The sequence below is a fragment of the Theobroma cacao genome, chromosome 2 (assembly GCF_000208745.1).
Source record: "Theobroma cacao cultivar B97-61/B2 chromosome 2, Criollo_cocoa_genome_V2, whole genome shotgun sequence".
NCBI classification, from domain to species: Eukaryota; Viridiplantae; Streptophyta; class Magnoliopsida; order Malvales; family Malvaceae; genus Theobroma; species Theobroma cacao.
The window spans coordinates 28,800,859-28,825,027 of NC_030851.1; the positions used below are offsets into that span (position 1 = coordinate 28,800,859).

A 24,169-nucleotide genomic window follows, 5' to 3' on the forward strand; every position below is an offset into this window, starting at 1 on the left:
TAGTTCATCACTTACCCTAGGGCTCCTTTGTAGTCAAATTCTCTTCCAATTGTTTCTAAATTAATGGAGTAATTCTCTCTTTCTCTCTCTAAAATGCCCAACTAGTGAGAGAAAGTCTGGAAATAAGCTTTATCAAGGGTTTTGAAGTGAGATAGTGAAAGAATTCAAAGGTTCTAGTCAAAAGGGCGCAAAGGTATGAAAACTAGAGCTAGAGTGAGAAAATCATGCAAGCTCCATATCAAGCTTCCATGGAGTTTTGAATAAACATGAGAAAGTAGAAGGGACGAAGAAGACCAGCTGCTAGAAATTCAAGGTGCTGGAAATTTCAACATATTTATAGGCCAAACTTATCCATCCCCATAAAATTATGAAAATGCCCATCCACCAATTAACTTATTCTCCTCCAATCTTTTATGCAATCTTTTTGCTCTTTTAACACTGGGACAAGATCCATAATGGTCTAGACATGTTCGGGTTCATAAAAACTTAAAATTTTAACCCAAGGTGAAAAATGACCATTTTGCCCCTATTATGAAAATTGTTGAAACTTTTAGTTTTCTTCGTGTTTTCATCATTACACATCATTTATGCAGTCTTATGCCTATTTAGGCCTTAAAATATCATAAAACTTTCTTTTGGAAGCATATTAGAGAAAATAATGAAACTACCCCTAGCTCGTATTATTACATCTATGCTTAGTTACAAGCCTATAGAGGTTGGGGTCTCACAATCTCATTGGTTACTACATTTAAGGTTGAGGGAATAAAAGGTCCATCAGTTATGATGTCTCACATTTTATAATCAATTGCTTTAATGCATATCGACATCCTAGTGCTCTAATAAGGATAGTTAGAGCCATCAAACAGATGTGGTCCGTTTGTAGATTGTCTCTTAGCAACTATGGATTTTTGGAGAGCCATTTGGATCATCCCAAAGGGTGTTAGACCTTAAAAATAGGGAACTAGCTTTGATACCACTTGTTGGTCCCAAATAAATGTTCTAGAGGGGGGTGAATAGCACTTTTTGGCTCTTGGCAAGATGAGGAACTAATTTGAAAAGCAATGAAAATAAAAACAGAGTAGATAATGCGCAGAAATTTAGAGTGGTTCGATCCAAGACTTACATCCACTACCTTGATTAATCAACCAAGGATTTTCTAAACTAATCCACTATAAAAGGTGAAATTCATAAGCTTTCACCAAGCTTTACAATGGTTTTTACCAGGTTCAGCCAAAACCTTTCACAATAGTTTTTATCGAGATCAACTAAAACCCAAATACCTAACTTTTCAAGTCTAAGTTAGAACCTTAACACAATCAAGCAATCCTAGCTTGAAATAATCACTTAAAGTGACTTGCTCACTCTAAGAATACAAGAAGAAAAGTAAAAAGAGTGTACCTATGATCACAAGGTTAATCTAAGTGGTACAAGGTTAAGGGCATATCACAATTACAAAGATAGGCATTGAGTGAAGTGAGAGTACAGTTAGTGTTTTCTAGTTTTTCAGCTCTTTTTCAGACTTGGAAGCCTTCAATCTTCTCTCTATATGTTTTCTAACCGTTAGAAGACCCTTTTATACTTGGAGAAACAACTCTGATGGCAGTTTAACAGTTTATGGCCGTTGAAAATAGTTGAGAGATGGTTCTAGCCGTTAATTTGTCTTCTAGTGCTCAAGTTCAAATTGCAGACAGAGAGCTCTTAGTCGACTAACTTCCTTCTTTGTCGATTAAGTTGGTTTTGTCTTCTAGTCTCAGTTTTTGGCAAAGAGCACTTAGTCGACTAACTTATTTCTTGGTTGACTAAGTCGATTCTATTTCTCAATATTCTTCAGCCTGCCATTTCTCCAATTTGAACTTTAGCCAACCAATACTCTTCATTATTCAACTAAGGACCTTCCTTTTTGTTGAACAATCATTTTTTCTCATTCATGTGATTTTTGATATACACTTTTGACGGATTGATTTATTATTTGCATACAATTTTTGTCTTGAACACTTAAGTAAAGATAATAAACACAAATGAATGGGAATGTTTTATTATCATCAAAAACTAATGGAGCCAACAGAGTTATCATGCATTAAATTTCTCAAAAGTGCACCAATAACCCTAGGTGTTGAAACTCTTTCAACCCCTCCATCAAGAGAAAATGAGCCCTGTGTTCCATATGAAATGATCCTCAATCTTCTTATGAGAATTGATGGAAAATTAAATGAATAGATAGGAAGGGATAAGAAGATGGAAGAGAAAGTACTAAAAATTGAAGAAAAACTCAAGAACATTGAAGACTTTTTCTACAAAGAAAAAGAAAAGGAGAAAAATGTTAAGACACTCACAACAGCATCTTCAAAAAGCAAAACTGCAGTTGAGACACCCACCTCCTCTGATGAAAGGACAGAAATAGAGGAATTTGAGATTCTAGCTTTCAACCTTGGGGTTGAAACTAAAAAAGGTGGTGCAACAAAGGACGTTAAGACATCCAAAGGTCTAAAAACTAAAACAAGCCCTCAGGAGGAAAAAGTACAAGAAATAGAAAAGGACCAAGAAAATATTGCATTGGAAGGTGAATTTGAAAAGGAAAAAGAAATTGAAACAGAGGAAGAAGAACAAGAAAAGGCTATAAACTCCCCTGAAGTTGCCCTTTCACAAAGAATAGCAATAATGGAAACTCTTGACTTTTCTAAAGAAATACTTCTCTCTAATTTTATTGCTAAACTTCTAAAGGAAGCTGAAGCTAATCATCAAAGGCAGATGCAAGAAAAGAACAAGAGGTTGAGTCAGCTGAAGAAAAGGAAGAAGGTATTGTAACTATAAAGAATCAAAACGAAGGAAAAGAAATGGCACTTGAACTTACACAAGGAAAACTTACTAGCATAAAGAAGAAAACAATGGCCACCAAAACCAAAACTTCTAAAAGGCGTAAGTCCACTAGAACTTGAAAACTAGCATCACCTGAACTTGAAACCTCATTTGAACCAGAGATACTTGAACCGCTCAATGTCCAACCGTTAATCACCCACCTAGGCATAGATAAGTTTTCCACATATTATGACTAGGCAGAAAACTAGCATCAAATTTGTAGGATAGTTAACTTCTAAGGAACCTCTTTTTAGCTAATGCCAAAAAGAGGGAGATGGTAGGATGTAAAGAAATTAGAATGTAATGTAATGTGTTTGTGTGTTTGTTTATGTATTTTTGTGGTTGTGGTGAACAATTATTGGTTTATTGTTATGAATATCTATGGTTGCTTATTAATATTTATATATTTGTGGTTGATGTGTCAATGAATTATATTTGTGTTGAGAAATCAGTATAAAGATATACATAAATTTTGCAAGGAGAAAATGTGAAGATTAAAATGAAAATTTAAAATTTTTTTTATACACATATTAAGGTGGAGCACATACGAAATGGGAGTAATCGCTCAACTGCACATAGCTATAAAGTCTATAGTTTAAACAGACATTGCACTCTTAATCAATGAAAGCTTTGTCATCATCAAAAAATGAGGAGAATGTTGACTCCATGTGATTTTTATGATAACAAAACATTGCTCATTCATTTATGTCTAATTATATTATTTAAGTGTGCAAGAAAGAGTTTAAATTCTCTAACATAATTAGTGTTTGAAAGTAAGCCAAGAAGCTTATTGAGTTGAAAGCTCAGTTAATCATTTAAACAAGCAAAGAAAAAGAGACTCAATGAAGACATATTAGTTTTAACTGATTAACAAGAGGCTTCAATCAGTTAAAGCTATACTGGGTGCTATACAAAAGTCAGACAAATAGGTTTAATCGGTTAGCACAAGAGGCTTTAATTAGTTAAAGTTGTACTAGGCATTACACAAAAGTTCGATAAAATAGGTTTAATTAGATAACACAAGGCTTAATCGGTTAAAAGGGTACTAGACGCAAAACATAAGCTTGTTAATCGGTTAACCAAGGGGTTAAACAATTAAAGGTTAAACTTGAAGTACCTAAAAAGCCAAAATTTAAAGTCAAAAAGATGTTGACCGTTGAAAGGCACCAAAATGAATGATTTCAAATTTGAAGATATTTTAATCGGTTAAAGCTTATTTCAATAAGTTAAAGATAAAGGAAGAAAAGCCTTAATCAATTAAAGGGAGGACTAACCAATTAAAGGAAGACTGATGAAAAATGCCATTTGAAGAAGTTTGAAAATAGAAAATTCTTAATCGATTAAAGTCATCTTTAACCGATTAACATTATGAAGCAAATTGTAAGTCAGAAAGGCTTTAATCGGTTAAAGCTTATCTTAACCAATTAAAGTGCTACTGTTAGGAATTTGAATTTAATCGTTAGAAGACGAAATAACGGCTAAAACTGACCTAAAACTGTCTCCAATGGCTAGAGTTTGTCCTTCAAGTATTTAAAGGGCTTCAAACAGCTAAAAATGGTTAAAGAAACTACCGAGAAAGTATTTACACTTAGAATTTCCAAAAACCTTTTTTTCACAAATGTATTTCACTCTTACTCTTTGTAAACTTATTTGAGTTTGAGTTTGTACACATTAGATCAGCTAAGTGATCATTGTACTTCATCTGTTTCTTAGTTCTTGAGTAATAAGACTATGCAACACTACAAGTGATTGTTGTAAGGGTTTAGAGTTTGGGTTAGAAGTTCATCTTGTAAAAGCTTGGTGGAAGTTGTTAATTCCACTAGTTTTTAGTGAAATTGGGTTGAAAATCCTTAATTTAGAAATCAAGGTAGTGGATGTAGGTCAAAAGGACTGAAATACTTTAAATACTTATGTTCTGTCCACTTCTTTTTACCCTCTCTTTACTTAGTGCATTTTAATCTTAATAAGTTTTAAACTTTCCTCTTCAAAATTATTCAAAAGATTTTCAAACTTGAGAACTTCTTTCAAAATATTTTTAATGCTATTTACCCCATTTCTAGCACTCCTTTGGGATAAAAAAAATACTCGCTGGAAATGCATCAGAAAAAGAGAGAACAAAGAGCAAAAAACAAAAAAAGCTGAAAAATCTTTCCTTTGATTAAAAAATGGGCAAAAATCACAATAAGATCATTCCTTTCTTCATCATTATAAACTTTTAAGCTAAAATTTTCCTTCATCAGTCCTTACTACTCAAAAATCTCTTATCTTTTTATACTTAAATTGCTTATTAGCCTTGTTAGAGGTTTTAAGCTCCATACACTTTCTAGAATCCATTGTTGCTGGTTATACCTCCATGTAAAAAGTAGTGTTAAAGGTTATACCTCCTCTTGAAAAGGTAGAATTTAGTTATACCTTTTTTGAAAAGATGGAAAAGTTGTGTTTGATCCTTAAAAGATAATTGGTTGTAAAGATTATGGTTGATCTTAAAAAGGCAGTGACTTTTGTAGAGGTTGTATTTAATCCTTGAAAAGTAGTTGCTTGTAAAGGTTGTGCTTGAACCTGTGTTGAAAAGGCAGTTGATAGTGGATTCAAATTCTTTATGCCTTCAAGGGAGAGGCGTAAGCATAAAAGGGGGTCAAACCTCTATAAAAACTTGATTGAATACTTTTTACTATCTACATTATCTTTATTTTGCTCATAATCTATTTTTACGACTCTATGTTTAATATTCATACTACCTTGTTTTTAAAAAAGGGATTTTCACTTAATAACCAAATCACCCCATCTTGGTTACTTTACTTTTAAGTTTATTCATCTAACACTTATGTAAGTTAGCTAAGTTCCAAGTGATAATAACAAACAAACATGGCCATTATCTCCTAGCAAATTACAAATAAGAGATAATAATAAAAAAATATTGAGATAATAATAAATAAAAATATTAATTGAAGATAATCTAATTAGCTATTAACTAATGAAACCAGGAAAGATGATTACACATTCCATACTTGCACATGCACATACAAAACATCTTATGTCAATACCCGGAACTCCCCTCGAGCTTGTGACAACCGTCGCGATGCCCCGATCGACACTCATTACCCGAAATGTCAACCGAAACCCCGCAAGGCTTTAATATCAGCTTCTCATTTCCCTTATGAGTAACCATTGCCAAATATCATGTTCTAAAAGATTTTAAGCTATTTCCAACTTAAAACAAATAAAATAATAATTTTCGTCTCACAGGGGTATTTTGGTCATTTTTTCTAAAAATTTTGAAATTGGCTAAAATGTAATATACAAGTACAAAACACATAATTCATAATCAAAATGAGTTTAAAAGTCCAAAATCTTCATTTAAAATGAAATTATGATTATTTGGATATAATAAGAAAATAAAAGAAATATTAAGCAAAATATTCTATTTTCTTATAAAACAATATTTTTAGAACACTACGTAAATAATTTTTATAGCATAAAAAAAATAAATTCATACATGTTGTAATACAGATAACCAAAGTACAAAATTTAATTTACAATGACACGTGGGCCCATGAATGATTAAAAGTATCAAAAGAAATGAACCTACAGTTTTTGAATGTGGCAAGTCCAACTATAGTCCTCGCCGATATCAGTTATTTACAATCTATTCTGAGCCTGAAATGGGTGAAAATGAGGGTGGTGAGATTATAAAATCCCAGTGAGTAAACAAATACCATCCAAAATATCTAAAGTCGAGTAAATGGAGACAGATAAAATAAATCATCATACTTTAATTTATCATATTTCAACTCATTTCAACCAAATAAAATTCAATTCATTTAAATCGAGTAATCAACATGGCTTATGAATTTCTTAAAACTTGGCTCATGCCAAAAATTATTCTCATACTTAGTTATCAAGGATACCTTGGCTGAGGGCTATCCCAAACCGAGTCTGCCAAGGCTATTAAAAAGTTATATACTCATAAATCATGTTTTTATTTAGAAAATATAGTCGTTCCTTAGCGTTGATTGAGTTCCCCCTCATGTGGTGGTTTGGCGTGAAATGAACTCTAAAAGTTATACCTCGAAAGTTACCCTACTCACCTCTCCAACCGAGGTAAAATATGTCAAGATTCCGTGCCCCTCTAATAGGCTAGTCCACAGAACCCAACCCACTACAGCAAGCAATACCCACCATACAATAAAATTTTGACAGCATGACAGGGTTAATTTAATACTACCGAGCCTACAAATGTAAAATAGAACAATTCATACAATTCACAAAAACTACAACCCAACCAGTCATGCCAACACATTAACATAAGCCATTTATTCAAATCATAAATTTACAACATATCAATGGTATCCAATTACTCTATTTTTCAAAATCATTATTCAATTTCAAGACAATTTATAAAATCATTTCGTTTAAACACATTTTGTTTATAAAACATAAAGATTTGCCATTGAAACTCATTTTTCATAAAATCATAAAATCGGATAAAAATCACTTTAGATAATTAAGATGATAGTAAGGTTACTCACTATTTCAGGAGTCGAATTTTCTTGCCCTTGTCGAAGGACTCACCACCTTGACATAGTACAAAATCGAGAAACTTATTACATTGATACTAAATCAAAATTAAACTAATTTAGACTAATGCATGATATGGAATGCAAAATGTCCGACTAATCGCTTAAATTTGATATTCGACCTAAGTCACACTATACTCGGTCTAATCGACTAAAATCTCCAATTTAACTCAAATCAATTCTTCTCACTTTCTACACTCCAATTATACCTAAATTACCTCAGCGACTATGAATGAGATTCAATTTATCAGTCCCGAGTCAATAATCACACATGTCTATACATTGAGCAAAAATTCAGATTTTCACACCAAAATTTCCCATGTAATTTCTAACCTCACCAAACATCAAATATCACCAAAATATCATGAAATATCATCAATTTCAGCCTCAATATTCTCCCTAGAAAATTCGGCCTCTTATGGGTAATGGGAGAAAATGAATTTTTCTTGTTGGCTTTTCTTGCTACACATCACTAACTAACTAAAAACACTAACATAACTTGAAATCAAATCAATCCAACATCATTCTCTCTCCATACCCATTCGGCCAGCCATGAATTCACCATGAAAACATAAAATTTAACCATGGAAAATAAGGAAAAATGCATGCGAAAGGTAGATCACAAGTCAAAATCAATAAATTTTACCTTTGATTGCTTGATTACTTGAAATCCACCAAATTTCCCTTGATTTTTTCCACCTAGGGTTCTTGTTCTTCTTTTCTTCCTTTGTTCTTCCTTTTGTTTTCCTTTGGCAGGCCATATGAAGAAAATGGGCTGATTTTGTGCTAAATTTAAAGTTAAATGATAAATGGTTATAAACTTGACACATGTCACCTTATTATTGGTCCATGTGTCATTTCTTAACTATTAAGCTTTCTCTCTCCACCATATAAATTCCTTCAATTATCCATGATAATATTGGATTAAATCCATGTGCTCGACAAGTGTTGGCTGTGTAAAATTATAATTTTGCCCATAGGGTGGCAAAATTACCATTTTACCCCTATGTTCGAAAAATTACCGGAATTACAATTTTTCACTTCTCAACCTCAAATCATACTCCAATAAGTCAAATGTGATCAAAATCTTTCAAAAAATTTCCCATTTTGTGCTCGAGTGGCAAAATTACCATTTTACCCCTAGATAGTGAAATTTTCGATTTGACTCCAAATTAATCCTCAAACTCCAAATCACCATTTTAAATCATTCCTGAACTGCAAAATTTTCAATTTCACCCTATAATTTTTATTTGATCTAGTTCGAGGCTTAAATCAACTTTGTTGTACCTCTAGGTACATTACCGACTTTTGTAAATTTTTCGGGACTCTCCTTGCATGGAAACATGCTATCCATCACATTTATGTCCTGTCAAGCATTTTATAAGGTCAGGCTTTACAGCACTACCCCTTTTAAAATAAAATTATGACCTCAAAATTTCATTTACTGAACTTAGAGAAAATGTGGGGGTATTGTTTTCTCATCTAATGCTCGACTTCTTATATCCTCCCCTTTATAGGGAATTGCAATTTGTTCACCTCATTTACCTCCAATTCAACTCGAGTACTTCACTTATGTCTATTATTATCCTTTAAAATTAGACCTATAGTAACATTTACATTATGATCTCTTATATCAAAACATCAAGCATGCTTCTATTACTATCATTAAACTTGAACCATAACTCCATCTCAATCATGCCAATTTCGATAGCATTGTATACTTATTTAGATATACCAATCACTATCTTACTTCTTCATTCCATATCCAATTTCTCAACTTTCATTCATTCATTCCTATCCTTATAGACTATTGTGTAGTTTATGGCATCATTAACATGCCATACTCATTCTTGTACATATCCTCTTGTGCTTATCATGTATAACTTATAATTCTTTCTCAAAGATGTTTAAACATTCTTGAAACACTTAATCACTTATTTGCTCCTTTATACACCAAGTATATCATTTCCATAAAGGCATGCCCAACTACTCATGCTTCAATTTATCTCCAAGGGTTTCTAGCATGTCACCTAGTTTACTTGTGTTGTTACTAATCCTTTCCTTTCAACAAGGTCAAGACAAGATCAGTATATTCTCATAACAATATTCTATATCAACTCATTTGCTATATCATTATTGAAATCTTTATTTACATTTTCCTCACTTGGTATTGACATCTCTTATCAGTATCTCATACATTCATCTAACCTTTCGCTCACTTCCTCATTAGTCTTTAACAAGACTTAATCTCTTGTCTTCCTTATTTCTTAAGATTTGACTTCAGTCATCATATTATTCATCTTAACACTCCACATGTTAATTTATTTTTATGTAGCCATCTCAAAAACTCTCTAACTTTTCTTTCTTTTACATGCCAATATATAAGGCAATAAAGAAACTTTGCAATTTCACTCATCATCTTTATCTTAATACCTCCCCAATGCACTTAAAATTCCAAACAACAAAGCTTAGCATCAAAACCAATGACCATTCTTCAACTCGTGAGTTCATCTTCATGCCACTCTCAATTTGCTCATGCTTTCTAGCCATTAGGGGTTTTTAACGCGACAGCGTTTGATAGTCAGTACTGTGGTGTTGCAACTGTTTGAATTCACTTTATCCCAGCAACTTTTCTACCTTTAAAGCTACTACCTCAATTATTCACAATCATGTGGCTTCCCTCTAAGTCTATACCACAATTAGCAAGACTAACTTTCTATCACAATTACGTGATCAGAACATTGATTTAACGTATTTATTTTGCCACTATCATTCCTGTATCTTTACCATAACATTTAGTACAAGTTTGCTTAAGCAAAAATATTCAAATCTATTCATAGCTACATGTATCTCAGATTGCACATCACTTATCATCAGTCAACAAATTCCACTTGAGAATACTCTTTCCATATTGTATAGTGACTTCACCATATAGTATCACAGCACTATGTTCCTCCATTATACTATCACGCATACTCCACAGAAATTAATTAAAAGATTTACGTACCTTAACTAATGGTAATTCCTTTTAATCATATCTTAAATACTCTAAACTTGTAAATTACAACTCCAAGTGTATGTCCATTTATTGATAATCTTTATATATTTCATAATCACGAAAACTACAACTTACAAACTAGCTTTCTATCATATGCACTTTATTAGTACACTAATTTCCACATATTTAACCTACCCTTGGTGGTATGTTAAAATCATCCCTGTCTCGGTGGTAATCCAGAGGAATCTCTCCTCTACGTATCCGTACGAGCTGGTGGAGATGGGGAAACTACCGTAGCCCGTCTTAACTGTGGGCAAGTACTCCTAATATGACCCTGCTGACCACAATAAAAACATCGTGCAAGCCCCCTACACAGCCCCACATGATAATTCCCACAATTTCTGCATCTATCAGAACCTCCGGAACTCTTCCCAGAAATAGTCATCGCAGATCTGTTAAATCTCAAAGACCTCTGCTGTGTCTGTAAAAATGGAGGTTGGAAAGATGTTACTGAAACAGTAGTAGTACTTCCTGAAACAGAGGAGTATTTGCCCCTTTTTGGTAGCTGACTAGAAGATACACTCAAATTTCTCCTTTTTGTTAACTCAACTCGCAGACTCCTATTTTCATTCGCAAGCTTCTCAGTTCTTAAAGCCATTTGCACCACCTCTTTAGCTACGATTGCATCTGATTCACCCATAAAAGAAGTGCAACCATGTTGCCTAGCCTCTTTAAACTTCTTAGAATTAGAAACATCCCACACTGGTGGTGGGATAGAAGGCGGGGGTGGTGGTATTGAAGGAGCAGCTGGAGGAACTATAGGAAGAGTTTGACCAGCCTAAGCCTGGCCAGCAATAGCAGTAACGAAGGCTGCCAATGCCTGAACCACCTCAGGAGGCATGGTAGGAATACTAGTAGGTAGTGGAGGAGGCGCAGGATGTGGAGGAGTCTCTATCTGTTCAGCAGCAGGTGCTGCCCGAATAGCAGACGCAGTCGATTCCCTCTCTATAGGATTTAGCTGACTATGTTGGGAACGACCTCTTCCCCTCCCAACCAATCTAGTGAGAGGTGGGTGTTCGTGTCGAGGAGGCATGATAATCTATAAGGGGAAACAAAGTGAGTTTAGGTCACCTCAGGCTCTATATGCTGATACATGTATTCTATTCAACCTAACCTAACTTAACTCGAGACCACACTGACACTGTAAAATTTTTAAAATATCTTTAAAATCAAAAACTATTATCTTTAAAACCAAAAGCTCTGATATCAATTGAATTGTCACGACCCAGAACTCTCCTCGAGCCCATGACAACCGCCACGATGCCCAGATCGACACTCATTACCCGAAATGTCAACCGGAACCCTACAAGGCTTTAATATCAGCTTCTCATTTCCCCTATGAGTAACCGTCGCCAAATATCACGTTTTAAAAGATTTTAAGCTATTTCCAACTTAAAACAAATAAAATAATAATTTTCGTCTCACAGAGGTATTTTGGTCATTTTTTAAAAAATTTTTGAAACTGGTTATAATGTAATATACAAGTACAAAACACATAATTCATTATCAAAATGAGTTTAAAAGTCTAAAATCTTCATTTAAAACCAAATTATGATTATTTGGATATAATAAGAAAATAAAATGAATATTAAGCAAAATATTCTATTTTCTTATAAAACAATATTTTTAGAACATTGCGTAAATAATTTTTATAGCGTAAAAGCAAAATAAATGCATACATGTTGTAATACAAATAACTAAAGTATAAAATTTAATTTACAGTGACACGTGAGCCCACAAATGACTAAAAGTATCAAAAGAAATGAACCTACAGTTTTTGGATGTGGCAAGTCCAACTGTAGTCCTCGCCGATATCAGTTATCTACAATCTATTTTGAGCCTGAAATGGGTGGAAATGAGGGTGGTAAGATTATAAAATTTTAGTGAGTAAACAAATACCATCTAAAATATCTAAAGTCGAGTAAATGGAGAAAGATAAAATAAATCATCATACTTTAATTTATCATATTTCAACTCATTTCAACCAAATAAAATTCAATTCATTTAAATCGAGTAATCAATATGGCTTATGAATTTCTTAAAACTTTGCTCATGCCAAAAATTATTCTCATACTTAGTTATCAAGGATACCTTGGCCGAGAGCTATCCTAAACCGAGTTCGCCAAGGCTATTAAAAAGTTATATACTCATAAATCAGGTTTTTATTTAGAAAATATAGTCATTCTTTGGCGTTGGTCGAGTTCCCCCTCATGTGGTGGTTTGGCGTGAAGTGAACTCTAAAAGTTATGCCTCGGGAGTTACCCTACTCGCCTCTCCAACAGAGGTAAAACATGTCAGGATTCCGTGCCCCTCTAATAGGCTAGTCCACAGAACTTAACCCACTGCAGCAAGCAATATCCACCATACAATAAAATTTTGACAGTATGACAGGGTTAATTTAATACTACCCAGCCTGCAAATGTAAAATAAAACAATTCATACAGCTCACAAAAACCACAACCCAGCCAGTCATGCTAACACATTAACATAAGCCATTTATTCAAATCATAAATTTACAACATATCAGTGGTATCCAATTACTCTATTTTTCAAAATCATTATTCAATTTCAAGACAATTTATAAAATCATTTCGTTTAAACACATTTTGTTTATAAAACATAAAGATTTGCCATTTAAACTCATTTTCCATAAAATCATAAAATCGGATAAAAACCACTTTAGATAATTAAGACGATAGTAAGGTTACTCACTATTTCAGGAGTCGAATTTCTAAAGTACCCCGATTATCAATCCTCGGGTACAATTTCCTTTCCCTTGTCGGAGGACTCACCACCTTGACACAGTACAAAATCGAGAAACTTATTACATTAGTACTAAATTAAAATTAAACTAATTTAGACTAATGCATGATATGGAATGCAAAATGTCCGATTAATCGCTTAAATGTAATATTTGACCTAAGTCACACTATACTCAGTCTAATCGACTAAAATCTCCAATTTAACTCCAAATCAATTCTTCTCACTTTCTACACTCCAATTATACCTAAATTACCTCAGTGACTATGAATGAGATTCAATTTATCAGTCCCGGGTCAATAATCACACATGTCTATACGTTGAGCAAAAATTCAGATTTTCACACCAAAATTTCCCATTTATTTCTAACCTCACCAAACATCAAATATCACCAAAATATCATGAAATATCATCAATTTCAGCCTCAATATTCTCCCTAGAAAATTTGGCCTCTTATGGGTAATGGGAGAAAATGAATTTTTCTTGTTGGCTTTTCTTGCTACACATCACTAACTAACTAAAAACACTAACATAACTTGAAATCAAATCAATCCAACATCATTCTCTCTCCATACCCATTCGGCCAGCCATGAATTCACCATGAAAACAGAAAATTTAACCATGAAAAATAAGGAAAAATGCATGGGAAAGGTAGATCACAAGTCAAAATCAAGAAATTTTACATTTGATTGCTTGATTACTTGAAATCCACCAAATTTCCCTTGAATTTTTCCATCTAGGGTTCTTGTTCTTCTTTTCTTCCTTTGTTCTTCCTTTTGTTTTCCTTTGGCTGGCCATATGAAGAAAATGGGCTGATTTTGTGCTAAATTTAAAGTTAAATGATAAATGGTTATAAACTTGACACATGTCACCTTATTATTGGTCCATGTGTCATTTCTTAACTATTAAGCTTTCTCTCTCCACCATATAAATGATAATATTGGATTAAATCCATGTGCTGGACAAGTGTTGGGTGTGTAAAATTACAATTTTGCCCCTAAAGTGGCAAAATTACCATTTTTACCCTTATGCTCCGAAAAATACCGGGATTACAAATTTTTCACTTCTCAACCTCAATCATACTTCCAATAAGTCAAATGTGATCAAAATCTTCAAAAAAAATTCCATTTTGTCCTCGAATGGCAAAATTACAATTTTACCCCCGAATAGTGAAATTTTCGGTTTGACTCCAAATTAATCATCGAACTCCAAATCACCATTTTAAATCATTCTTGGAATGTAAAATTTTCAATTTCACCCTATAATCTCTATTTGATTTATTTCGAAGCTTGAATTAACTTTATTGTACCTCTAGGTACAATACCGACTTTTGTAAATTTTTCGAGACTCTCCTAGCATGCAAATATGCTATCCATCACATATATGTCCTGTCAAGCATTTTATAAGGTCGGGCTTTACATCTTAAAATACTAGCAGCTCTTATCCTTTTGATTAATTAAAAAATTATCATCGATATCCCATTGGACAATCCTTAAGCATTCATTATGAATATCCTACTAAATATGGTTGTCATATACTATCTTCGTCTCATTACATTTGTCTCCTATTGATTTTTGTATCAAACAATTTCATTCTGACAATTATTATTAATAAAATAATAAAAATTTTAAAATTTTAAATTTCAAACTTACCAGAACATATTTTTTAAAATTTTAATTGGATATGATATTTTAGTTTGCTGCATCTAGTCCCTAGTCCAATGTAACTGACTCTGCTACAGTCAAGTCTCTGGAATCTTGTATGGGTCATATTACCAAGCTATTAGCTTCCTTCTTTCAGACCCATAGCTATTCATAACAAGCTGTGAACTCTGCTGGGCCTGTTGTCTTTGTCTTTTCATGTGGGAAAGAAGCTGAGAGATATGGTTGCAATTCTTTCATCCCCATCTCTTTCTCAGTGGTCAATCATTGAAAGAAACATCGAACTCTAGACCCTTTGCTAATGAGCGAAAACCACATTAACCTCCTTTGTTAAAGTGGCCGGCCACACATTTTGTTGTACGCATCAATGATTCATAAACAATTGAAATTGAATGATAGTAACACAATCGTTAGTGTGAAGGTGAAGAAAAAGAAAAGTGCAAAGAAACATTGAAGCTGCCATTGGCCTTGTTTAAAAGCTGCCATTGGCCTTGTTTAAAAGCTTACTTTCATGACGCATGATGTTTGGGGCCTTTGTTTGTATGATGTACACTTGTATTGATAATGACAGCCATCAACTTGTTGGCTTGTTCATGTTATTTTGATATTTGACTTTCATTTTCAAGTTCTTATTTTTAGGCAGTGACTTCACGGATTGTGGAATGTAGAAATTTTTGACAGATTAACTTTGTTGGCCTCTTTCACCGCAAAAATGGAAAGGATAAATGAGAATTATGTGTATAAATTGTCAACTATTAAGATTCTTCACAGGCAGGACAAAAGATTCTTGAATCTTGCTTGTCAATCTCTTTGTTGGATTTGCTAATCTCATTAGTCATGCGTGCTCACTGCTCAATGAACTTCAAAGAAAAAAAGATGGCACATGACTACAAGCAAACTCCTAGAAAGTTTGGAGCAAATGCTTTTCAAGGGCATTCCATTTTTAAGATGCATACTCAAATCATCAAAAAAACAAAAAGAAACCAATGAAGTGCATATCGCTTTTCATTTTGCCAAGAGTATGATTCCAAATCCTACGACTAAAAAAATATGCATTTCTTTCGTTTCTCCTACAGCAAAAAACCAACGTTTAAGATTCTTAGGAAAAAGGTAGGACTGGTTTTCCAACATAATTTACTCCAGTCATAAGGAAAGCACCCTTTAAACAACAAAAGAAAGACCGGCTTTTAGTTGCTTGCTGTGTCGGGTATGGCATCGTTTAACCCTTCTAACCATGGGCCAAGAATACTACTTTTTCTTTGAACTTCTTCTCTTCTTCTTGTAGTACATATGTGATTGTGAATGGGCAAAAACGTAGATTTTAAAATAGACATGTGAAAGTGTTCACAAATGACTAGTGTGGTGATTAGGGTAAGCAAAAAGGGCTAAAGCACTGAATCTTTGTCATTATCAGACAATCACGTGAGCTTCAGCTTCTCATTCACTCCGTTTTGGAGTCTCTTTCCCTACTGCTCCTATCAACAACCAAAGCCTTATAAAAACACCCTAAACGACACCCACAAAATAAATCACCTTCCTCACTTGCTTTGTTCGTAGCCCAACCTTATCCGCATCCAAACACAGCCTTCTTCAAATACCACAAAATTACGGATGATTATTATTTAAAACATTTGTTCGGCTTAATGGCTTTGGGCACTGAAAATTTGCCCGCCCAAATATATATCTAAAACAGTGCACCACATTAAATGAAGGTTACGCTTTTCGGTAGCATTGTTCGTTACTTGGCCTAAGCTTCTCTCTCTCTCTTCTTCTTCCCCTTTATCTCCCTTTATTTTTTGCTATCGTTTCCCTCCGTCGCCTCTCTACACGCCAGAGATACCTGAAAATCAATTCTTTGATAGATTTTTGATTTCCTGTTTGCCCTCTGCAACTGTTCGTAGAAATGCCTGAACCATGGCCACCTTCACTTCGTCGAGCCATACTTTTGCCTCGCCTCATTCATTTGTGACGCATTTCAGTTCTCGGGTTTTCCCGTCTTGTTTCTGCGTGATTAGACAAGGACGGAAAGGGAATTTGGTGTCTCTGAAGTTGAATCTCGTTCGTGGTTTGGAGTTTGGGAAGGAGAAAAAAAGGGTTTCTTGGTGGTCTTGTTGCTGCAAGAAAGGGTGGGACAACGACGCGGATTTAGCTTTGGAAGCAGAGATATTGGAGTTTATGAGGAATAGTGAGAAACCTGAGGTTTTTCCCAGCAAGAAAGAGTTGGTTGATGCTGGGAGGATGGATCTAGTTGAGAGGATTAAGAGACAAGGAGGGTGGCTTGCTATGGGCTGGGACTTAGATAAAGATAATGGATTTCAAGAAAATGGGTTTTCAGAAAATTATGTCAAACATTGGGACTTGGAAAAGGAGTGGGATAACGAGGCTTTTCAAGAGAGGGGTCAGAGTGAAGTTGGAAGTAGAGAGACTTCTTCTTTGGCTTTTAATTCTTCTTCTTCACCTTCCTCGTCTGGTAGATCACTGTGAGATTTCTAATTCTTGGGCATCTAAACGTATTCCTTTTTCTTGTGTGAAAGTTAGTTCGTTGCACATGTTATTGAAATGCTTTTTTTTATTATTTAGTTATGTTCTTTGTAGTTTTATTGTTCTCGTGTTTGGAACATATAGTTGCTAATGGCACTCTTTCATTTTTTTTTTGGTAGAAAAGGTAATTTGCGTGCATTTGCTATTGCTGGTGACATGTTATTTGAATGTGTTGTGTTAAAAGAAACAAAATTTTGTTCTTTGTTTCTTCTTTTATAGTTTTCATGTTTGTGATAAACAGTTGCTAAGTTAGATGTGATGCTTAAAATGAATTTAAACACTGGCCTGTGAACCTATAAATCTCCATTAAATTCGAGCACGAGAAAGTTGAAATCTTTTGGAGTTGTGGACCCTGGGAAGGATTTTGACCAAATGTTCTGTTTGTTCAGAGAAGTAGCAGCTGAGGATGACTCCGGGATCGACGGTATACTGAGTCGTTTACAGAGAGAAAGGAATGTAAGTTTTGGGTTTGGTTTCAGAGAGAAAGGTGACAATAATGCTTGTACCCAAAGTAATGATAGTGAAGAAGAATCTCTTGTTCAAGCCTCAATGGATGTGGTATGTTGGTTCTATTAATTCTGATACATTCTTACATACCGTTATTGTTTTTCAGCTTATATTAGGTGGCAAATTTATATGTTATATGTTAGGTTTTGAAAAGATATATTTATGAAAAGTGGTTTGTACCATGGTTTCTAAAGTGAAGATATCTAGTTTACTGTTTTAGCATGATTTCTTGTCACAACAACTGTTATCTTTCTCTCTTCTAGTTTCATAACTTTTTGTAATTGTTATGTGTAAAAGACAGTTGGTGGTCCTGGTAGAAGAAAACTTGTGTCATTCAGCCATAGCACAAGCCTAGTCAATGATATTGGGGTCAAGTCTAGTGAGAACCAGTCTCTTTCAGGCATTGATGGTTTAGGAAACTCAACATGGAGAGAGTGGAGCCTTCAAAGAGCAGGGTTTAGAGGCAAGGAATTTGAAGGTAGACTATCTATTAGTTTCAGGTGTTTCATGACTTTGAAGTGTGAATTTGATAGATTTCTATTTGTACTATTGCAACTCACAATTGCTGACATTATTATCTATGAAATAAAATGGTTAACAAATATTTCAGGAGATGAGATACTTGATATTAGAGATAAATCCAGTGAACTACACAGAAGAAAAGAGTCAGATGCTTCCAAAAAAGAGATTAATAACAAAATACAAAGTCGTCTTGAGCACCTGAAGTTAGAGCTTTCATCCGTACTACAGTCACTGAGGTCTAATGTTGATGAGGTTTTATCATGGAAGGTGAGTGAATGATCTCTGTTTGTTTACGCATGTTAGCTTCATGTAACTACTTCTGTCAGAATTTTTTATTTTTAGTATCTTGACAAGAAACCAAATCAAAAGTATTTTGTGGCCTTTTGTTTGTTCCCCTGAGAATTAGTTACTTCAAAGACAGTGTGGCTCTCCTTGCAATTCAGTTTTCTTTCTTTCTTTTTTCTTTTGTCAGAGCTTCTTTCACTAAATATTCTCTCTCTAATTCTCTTCTACTCACTCATTCTCTAGCTATTCCCAACCATTACTCTACTACTTATCTATTTTCTTCCACATGCCACAACACTTAGTACTTAAGAAACTGCTCCAGTCTTCCTTACTGCAGCCTCCAAGGCATCCTTTTACTTATTTGCAACATTTCCTCTCTCCTTAGCAGAAGAACCCTTTACAGAAAGCATTTTTGGTGTTGTGACCATACTTTGCATTCATTTTGAGTTATCAATTACCTTTTAACCCTGCTATCTGTGGTGCTAGGGTGATGGAAGCTCCATTGACAGTTTGCACAAGCTTTCTGACACTTGGGAGTTCCAGGAAAATGAGATAATGAATGCCCAGGACAAGTTGCGGTCAATACGGGCAAGGTTGACAGTTTTAGAAGGGAAGATGGCATTGGCAATAATGTAAGCATACTTATGTTAGTTTAAAAAGATGCCTACCTTAATTTACTTTGAGAGTATCACAATTCCACATTCCTTTGACAGAGATGCACAAAAGACGGTGGAAGAGAAACAGAATAGGATTGATGATGCTCGTAGAGCTTTGCAACTTCTTCGTACTGCCTGTGTAGTATGGCCTAATTCTGCATCAGAGGTGCTTTTAGCAGGATCATTTGATGGATGGGCAACCAAGGTTTGATCTCACCTCAAACAATTACTTGGAATTAATAATGACATTTTTATTCATTAATTGAAGTGCAGACTTGAGTCTGTTGATAAGCAATTAGGTAGTCATTTAGACTGTAAGGTACTGACACGTACCCTGTTTTTACTTTTAGTGGCTCTCTTTTGGTTACATATTCTTGTTTCATCAGTAATTATGTTGATAGTTAGAGGGAAAAAGTTTTTGATACTTTATAGAAATAAAAAGCACCAAAGTTAGACCCATGATTTCATTGGCGAACTGCAGAGATGCTTGGTGAGGCAAATAAGATGTTAAAGGAAATATACGACTAAGCATTTTACCATGGTCGATTTTTTAAATTCCTTTTAAGTGCAGAATTACTTCAAATACATGCGTGGCCTGCCTGTAATAGTCCATGATTTTTCATAAAGCAGAACATGGCCTATTTCTTTACTCAAGGACCACTACTAATGTTCGTGTCTCTTTTACACGAGGGGGATTCATTACTTCTCTGTTTATCATGATTAATACTCCTTTTGGTATTCTACATTTAAGCCTACTTGTGTGACAATTAACAATTTAACATGTCTGTAACGCTCCTCTAAAATCTTCAAATCTACAGAATGTCGAACAGTTTTCCCTTCACCGAGATGTAGCTAGCTCTCTGTGTTTCTTTTACTTATCTTTGTATCTTATGATTATATATTGCAGAGAAAGATGGAGAAGTCACGTACTGGTGTTTTTTCTTTACGCTTGAAGTTGTATCCAGGCAAATATGAGGTATATCATGTTGTCAACTTTGTTACAGTTCAAAATTGTAAATTTTAATTACATGATGGATAGCTCAGCACTTTTACCTTGTGGTATAGATTAAATTCATTGTTGATGGTGAATGGAAGATTGATCCCTTGCGCCCTATTGTTAACAACAATGGATTTGAGAATAATTTACTGATCATCACATAGGGAGGCCACACTCCAGAGGCATGCAACTGTGGGGATGGCAAGATATTTCATCATAAAGACAGTGTAGGATAAATGCAGCTGATTTTTGCTTTTAGTTTTCCATTTTCCTTCCTGTAAACAAAGTAGATTAGAGCTGGTAGAAGAGTACACTTTCTAATGATTCTTGACCAAAAGGGGCTTCAAAAAATGTAACACAACTAGACAACTGTCCCATGCCCATTTTATCTTAAATTTTTTGTTTAGTACCTTGTTGATGCCAACACCTCTGTGAATAACGAGATGATATCATGTGATTATTTTAAAAGAAAATGAGTTGTGATATTCCAATGAAAAATTGGTCTTTTTATTCAGATGAAGTATCAGCCTGCTCAGTTGGATTGTTTAATAGAGTAATGTTTTATTCAGTGATCACAAACTTTGTCTTCCTACATACTTGAGTTCATAAAACGTAAAGGAATTCTTTTTAATTTCTCTCTAGTCTTTATACATAAAACATTTACCAAATGCAAATCAATTCTGGCAAAATTTCAAGATTTATGTCATGGTTTACTGGAAGTAACATTGTCTACATCAAAGTTCTATTGCACAAATTCCTGCATCCAAAAACTCCTTTTAAAAGATAAGGATGATTGACATGATGTAATGGTTTCATCAGATTCAGAGCATAAAGAGATGGTAAATTCACCTTAATAAGAGGGCTAGAGAAATAACATAAGACACTTCCAGGGCTGCCAATTCCCTTGCTTTGAAGCTAAACTAATAACAGTCTATATTCCTAAGGGAATCTCATATGAACAACCTACAGGCTTACAGCATATTGAATATAACTACTCTGTTTTATATGTTATAAAAAATCAAGCTTATTATCAAGAGACTATGCCTGAAAGTTCCACATACTCTGGACATTTAGTTTTGGCGGATGTAAGCCCTCTGCCAAATTGAAAGATGCTGAAACCTAGAAAGCACAATTTGGAGCCTCAGTCAGTTGCATAAAAACAAATCATTAATCAAATTAAAGATCTTGCGAAATTCATGTACAATTTATTCAAAGAAAATTAACTTCTTTTAGTAGCGGGTGTGCAGGAATGATGTTAACAATGTAATACATGGCTTGACAAGTGATCTATAGCATCAGAATGTTCATGAGGATGTTCCTAAAAATACAATAAAGACTCCAATATATCTGATTTTTCTTCAATAGTTATGGATATCAAATTAACCATGCAACCTTAATAAGTTCAACTTCATGTAATGTAGAAAAACAACTTTAAGCAAATAGAAGTTAAGGAAGGTGCCTGCTAACATAGCTAGTTAAGTCCTCTGGCGACTATACCAGAGAATTAAAGATTGAATCCTGCTTTCGCCAATAATGGGGGTTACAAGGATGGGGAAGGGCTTCAGAGTCAGTGCTCACTCATCAGTAATGCAGAAAACTTTTAGAAGAATCATTTCACAACAGATGAATTGGTGGCTTAGGATGCCCCATAACATACCTAAGCACCAGTTAAAATCATCCCCTTTAACTTCTGGAGGCAGAACACCAGAGGAAATTCCTAGCAGTAAATCTGGTCAATATGACATGAAAGCAAAAATGAAGGGAAAACAAAATCAATATCAATTACTAAAAGATAGCTTCTACTTAAACCTCAGTCCAAAGTCATTCTATATGGGCAGATAATAAGAAGACTGATTTCAAAAATCAAATTGATGAAACCAAGAGATCATGACAATTTGTTTTATAATTGACCTATGGTTATTTCTTAGACCATATTTCCAAGAGCACAATGAGAATGGCCCAGCAGACGGATATAGATACAAGGTATAAACAATGTAGACTGCAGTTAACTACAGATTAAAGAAGCAAGATGATAAGTTTACCACTCTGGTATGCATGTATCTTGCCCTTGTTAGAAAAGTTAGCTACTCTTCAATAATTTTGAAAACATTGAAGAACACCAATTTCCTCCATAGACTTGTCATACGCCTTAGTCAATTTGAGTCACAATATCTTCAGAATTAGCTACTGTAATCAAAGAGAACTTAACACATTTGACATATCTAAAACCCACACTACATTCCAATGTAAGAGGAGAGTTCTTCTGATCAACTGTGAAAGTGTGAAGATGTCATGCTACCAAAAATAGAAATGATCAACCTAACGTAAACTCATACCAAATAAACCAAACATACAAACCAATGCTGTACCTTAATCATTCCATCTTCATTAATCAATGAGCTACACGACCACTCCACACCCAAAACCTGACTCGATGTCTCATAGGTAGCTTTGATTAGATCACCACCTAGAACTCTCCTTGACACGGCTAAGTCCCAAGACTTCTTGGCCAAATCATAGCAGGGCTCAAACGTTGTCAACCCTTTATGCACATGAGTGTACTTCAACTTGCAGTTAACAGAACCGAGCTCATGACTTGCAGATAACTTATTGGCTGTATCTAACAACAGGGTCCCGTCCAGTACTGTCCGTCTCTCATTCCTCACGTGGGTGTATGTCCAATTTACCTGCTTGGCCTCCACCTTAAACGTGTTCATGAACTGAAACTGAACATCCTGAACAGAAAACCAAGGCAAATTAAGCACCTTCTTTTGACAAACATTTTCCTTGCAAATAAAGACTGCATTTTTCCAGGGGAGAGGGAAAGAAAGATGGTACCTTTTTTGGGATGTCAAAGTCGATTATGAAAGAACCAGGCTTCTCAACAGAAAGTAAGAGGTCATCAAAATTTAAGGTGGACCCATCTGTGAAGTTGGTGTCTGACAGGGAAGCTCGGAGCTTAAGCTCTCCTGGATGGGCTGCTAGAGTTGCAGCCAAGCCTTTCTTGTTGCCGTTGGTTCCTCCTATAAATGACACTGCAGCATTCATCATTTTTTCCAGTTTTTTTCCTTTCCTTCTGTACTATTCTTTTCTTGGTTCTGTGGCCTAAGGGTTTTGGGGACTTTTGGTTTTCAGGGGATTGGCGTTGGAGGTGGTGGTCGAAGAGGTGGATTTTATACTTTCAATGGTCTTTGTATCCTTTCCAACAACAGTCTCCTGCGAATTACGAAAGTGCCATGTGTAGGGATGACGGATTCTGTGGTCATTTGCCTGTTAGGCGCCATTGTGATTTCCGGGTCTGGGTTTTGGAGTGAACTTAACAAATAGAGAAATTTTTTTAAAAAAAATATTTTATAGAAAAATTTAATATTTTTTTGTTATTTCGATAAACGGTTCAAAACATTTTTTGCTGTTTGGAAATAATTTTCCACTATGATCCTGAAGTTATTTGGATGTTAAAATTATGTTATTACAAAACAACATTGATATTTAACTTTCACTAATTTAGAATTAAAAATAAAAATAAAAATAAAAAAATACAAAATGAATAATGATATTTTTTAAAGTATTTAATCACCTCGTTTTAAAAAATTTTCATCTCATCACTTTTTTATCATAACACCACAAAAATATAAATATTCGCTAATTATGCAAGACATCTAAAATCTATAATTAAAAATGTTTTCACTAAATAATGATCATTAAAATATTTTTTATTATAACTATTAGTAAGATTTAAACTTATACTT

The 24,169-nt window shown here is 34.3% G+C and overlaps 2 protein-coding genes and 1 long non-coding RNA gene across 7 annotated transcripts; 1 reads left to right on the plus strand and 2 right to left on the minus strand.

The window, feature by feature from the left end:
- LOC108660779 lies at nucleotides 6,378-13,971 on the minus strand. The gene is made up of 3 exons (XR_001926463.1): nucleotides 13,935-13,971; nucleotides 13,204-13,286; nucleotides 6,378-6,513 (listed from the first exon to the last, which is right to left on the minus strand). It is a non-coding gene; the product is annotated as an uncharacterized LOC108660779 (long non-coding RNA).
- Nucleotides 16,458-20,934, plus strand: LOC18609272. The gene is made up of 8 exons (XM_007044300.2): nucleotides 16,458-17,392; nucleotides 17,843-18,011; nucleotides 18,258-18,438; nucleotides 18,571-18,749; nucleotides 19,254-19,399; nucleotides 19,481-19,628; nucleotides 20,331-20,399; nucleotides 20,489-20,934. Exons 1-8 carry the CDS (start codon nucleotides 16,827-16,829, stop codon nucleotides 20,582-20,584), a joined length of 1,554 nt encoding a protein of 517 aa, XP_007044362.2. The 5' UTR covers nucleotides 16,458-16,826; the 3' UTR covers nucleotides 20,585-20,934.
- LOC18609273 (outer envelope pore protein 24A, chloroplastic) lies at nucleotides 21,241-23,730 on the minus strand. Of its 5 annotated transcripts, XR_001926315.1 has the most exons (5): nucleotides 23,259-23,730; nucleotides 22,790-23,155; nucleotides 22,078-22,137; nucleotides 21,918-21,979; nucleotides 21,475-21,539 (listed from the first exon to the last, which is right to left on the minus strand). XR_001926315.1 is itself a non-coding variant. In XM_018114554.1 (4 exons), exons 1-3 carry the CDS (start codon nucleotides 23,469-23,471, stop codon nucleotides 22,078-22,080), a joined length of 639 nt encoding a protein of 212 aa, XP_017970043.1. In that variant the 5' UTR covers nucleotides 23,472-23,730; the 3' UTR covers nucleotides 21,241-21,539. The 5 variants fall into 5 exon arrangements, 3 of the variants coding, with proteins under 3 accessions (XP_017970043.1, XP_007044367.2, XP_017970044.1); XM_018114554.1 differs by lacking the exon at nucleotides 21,918-21,979 and having other exon boundaries at nucleotides 21,241-21,539; XR_001926316.1 differs by lacking the exon at nucleotides 21,918-21,979 and having other exon boundaries at nucleotides 21,516-21,539; nucleotides 22,078-22,149.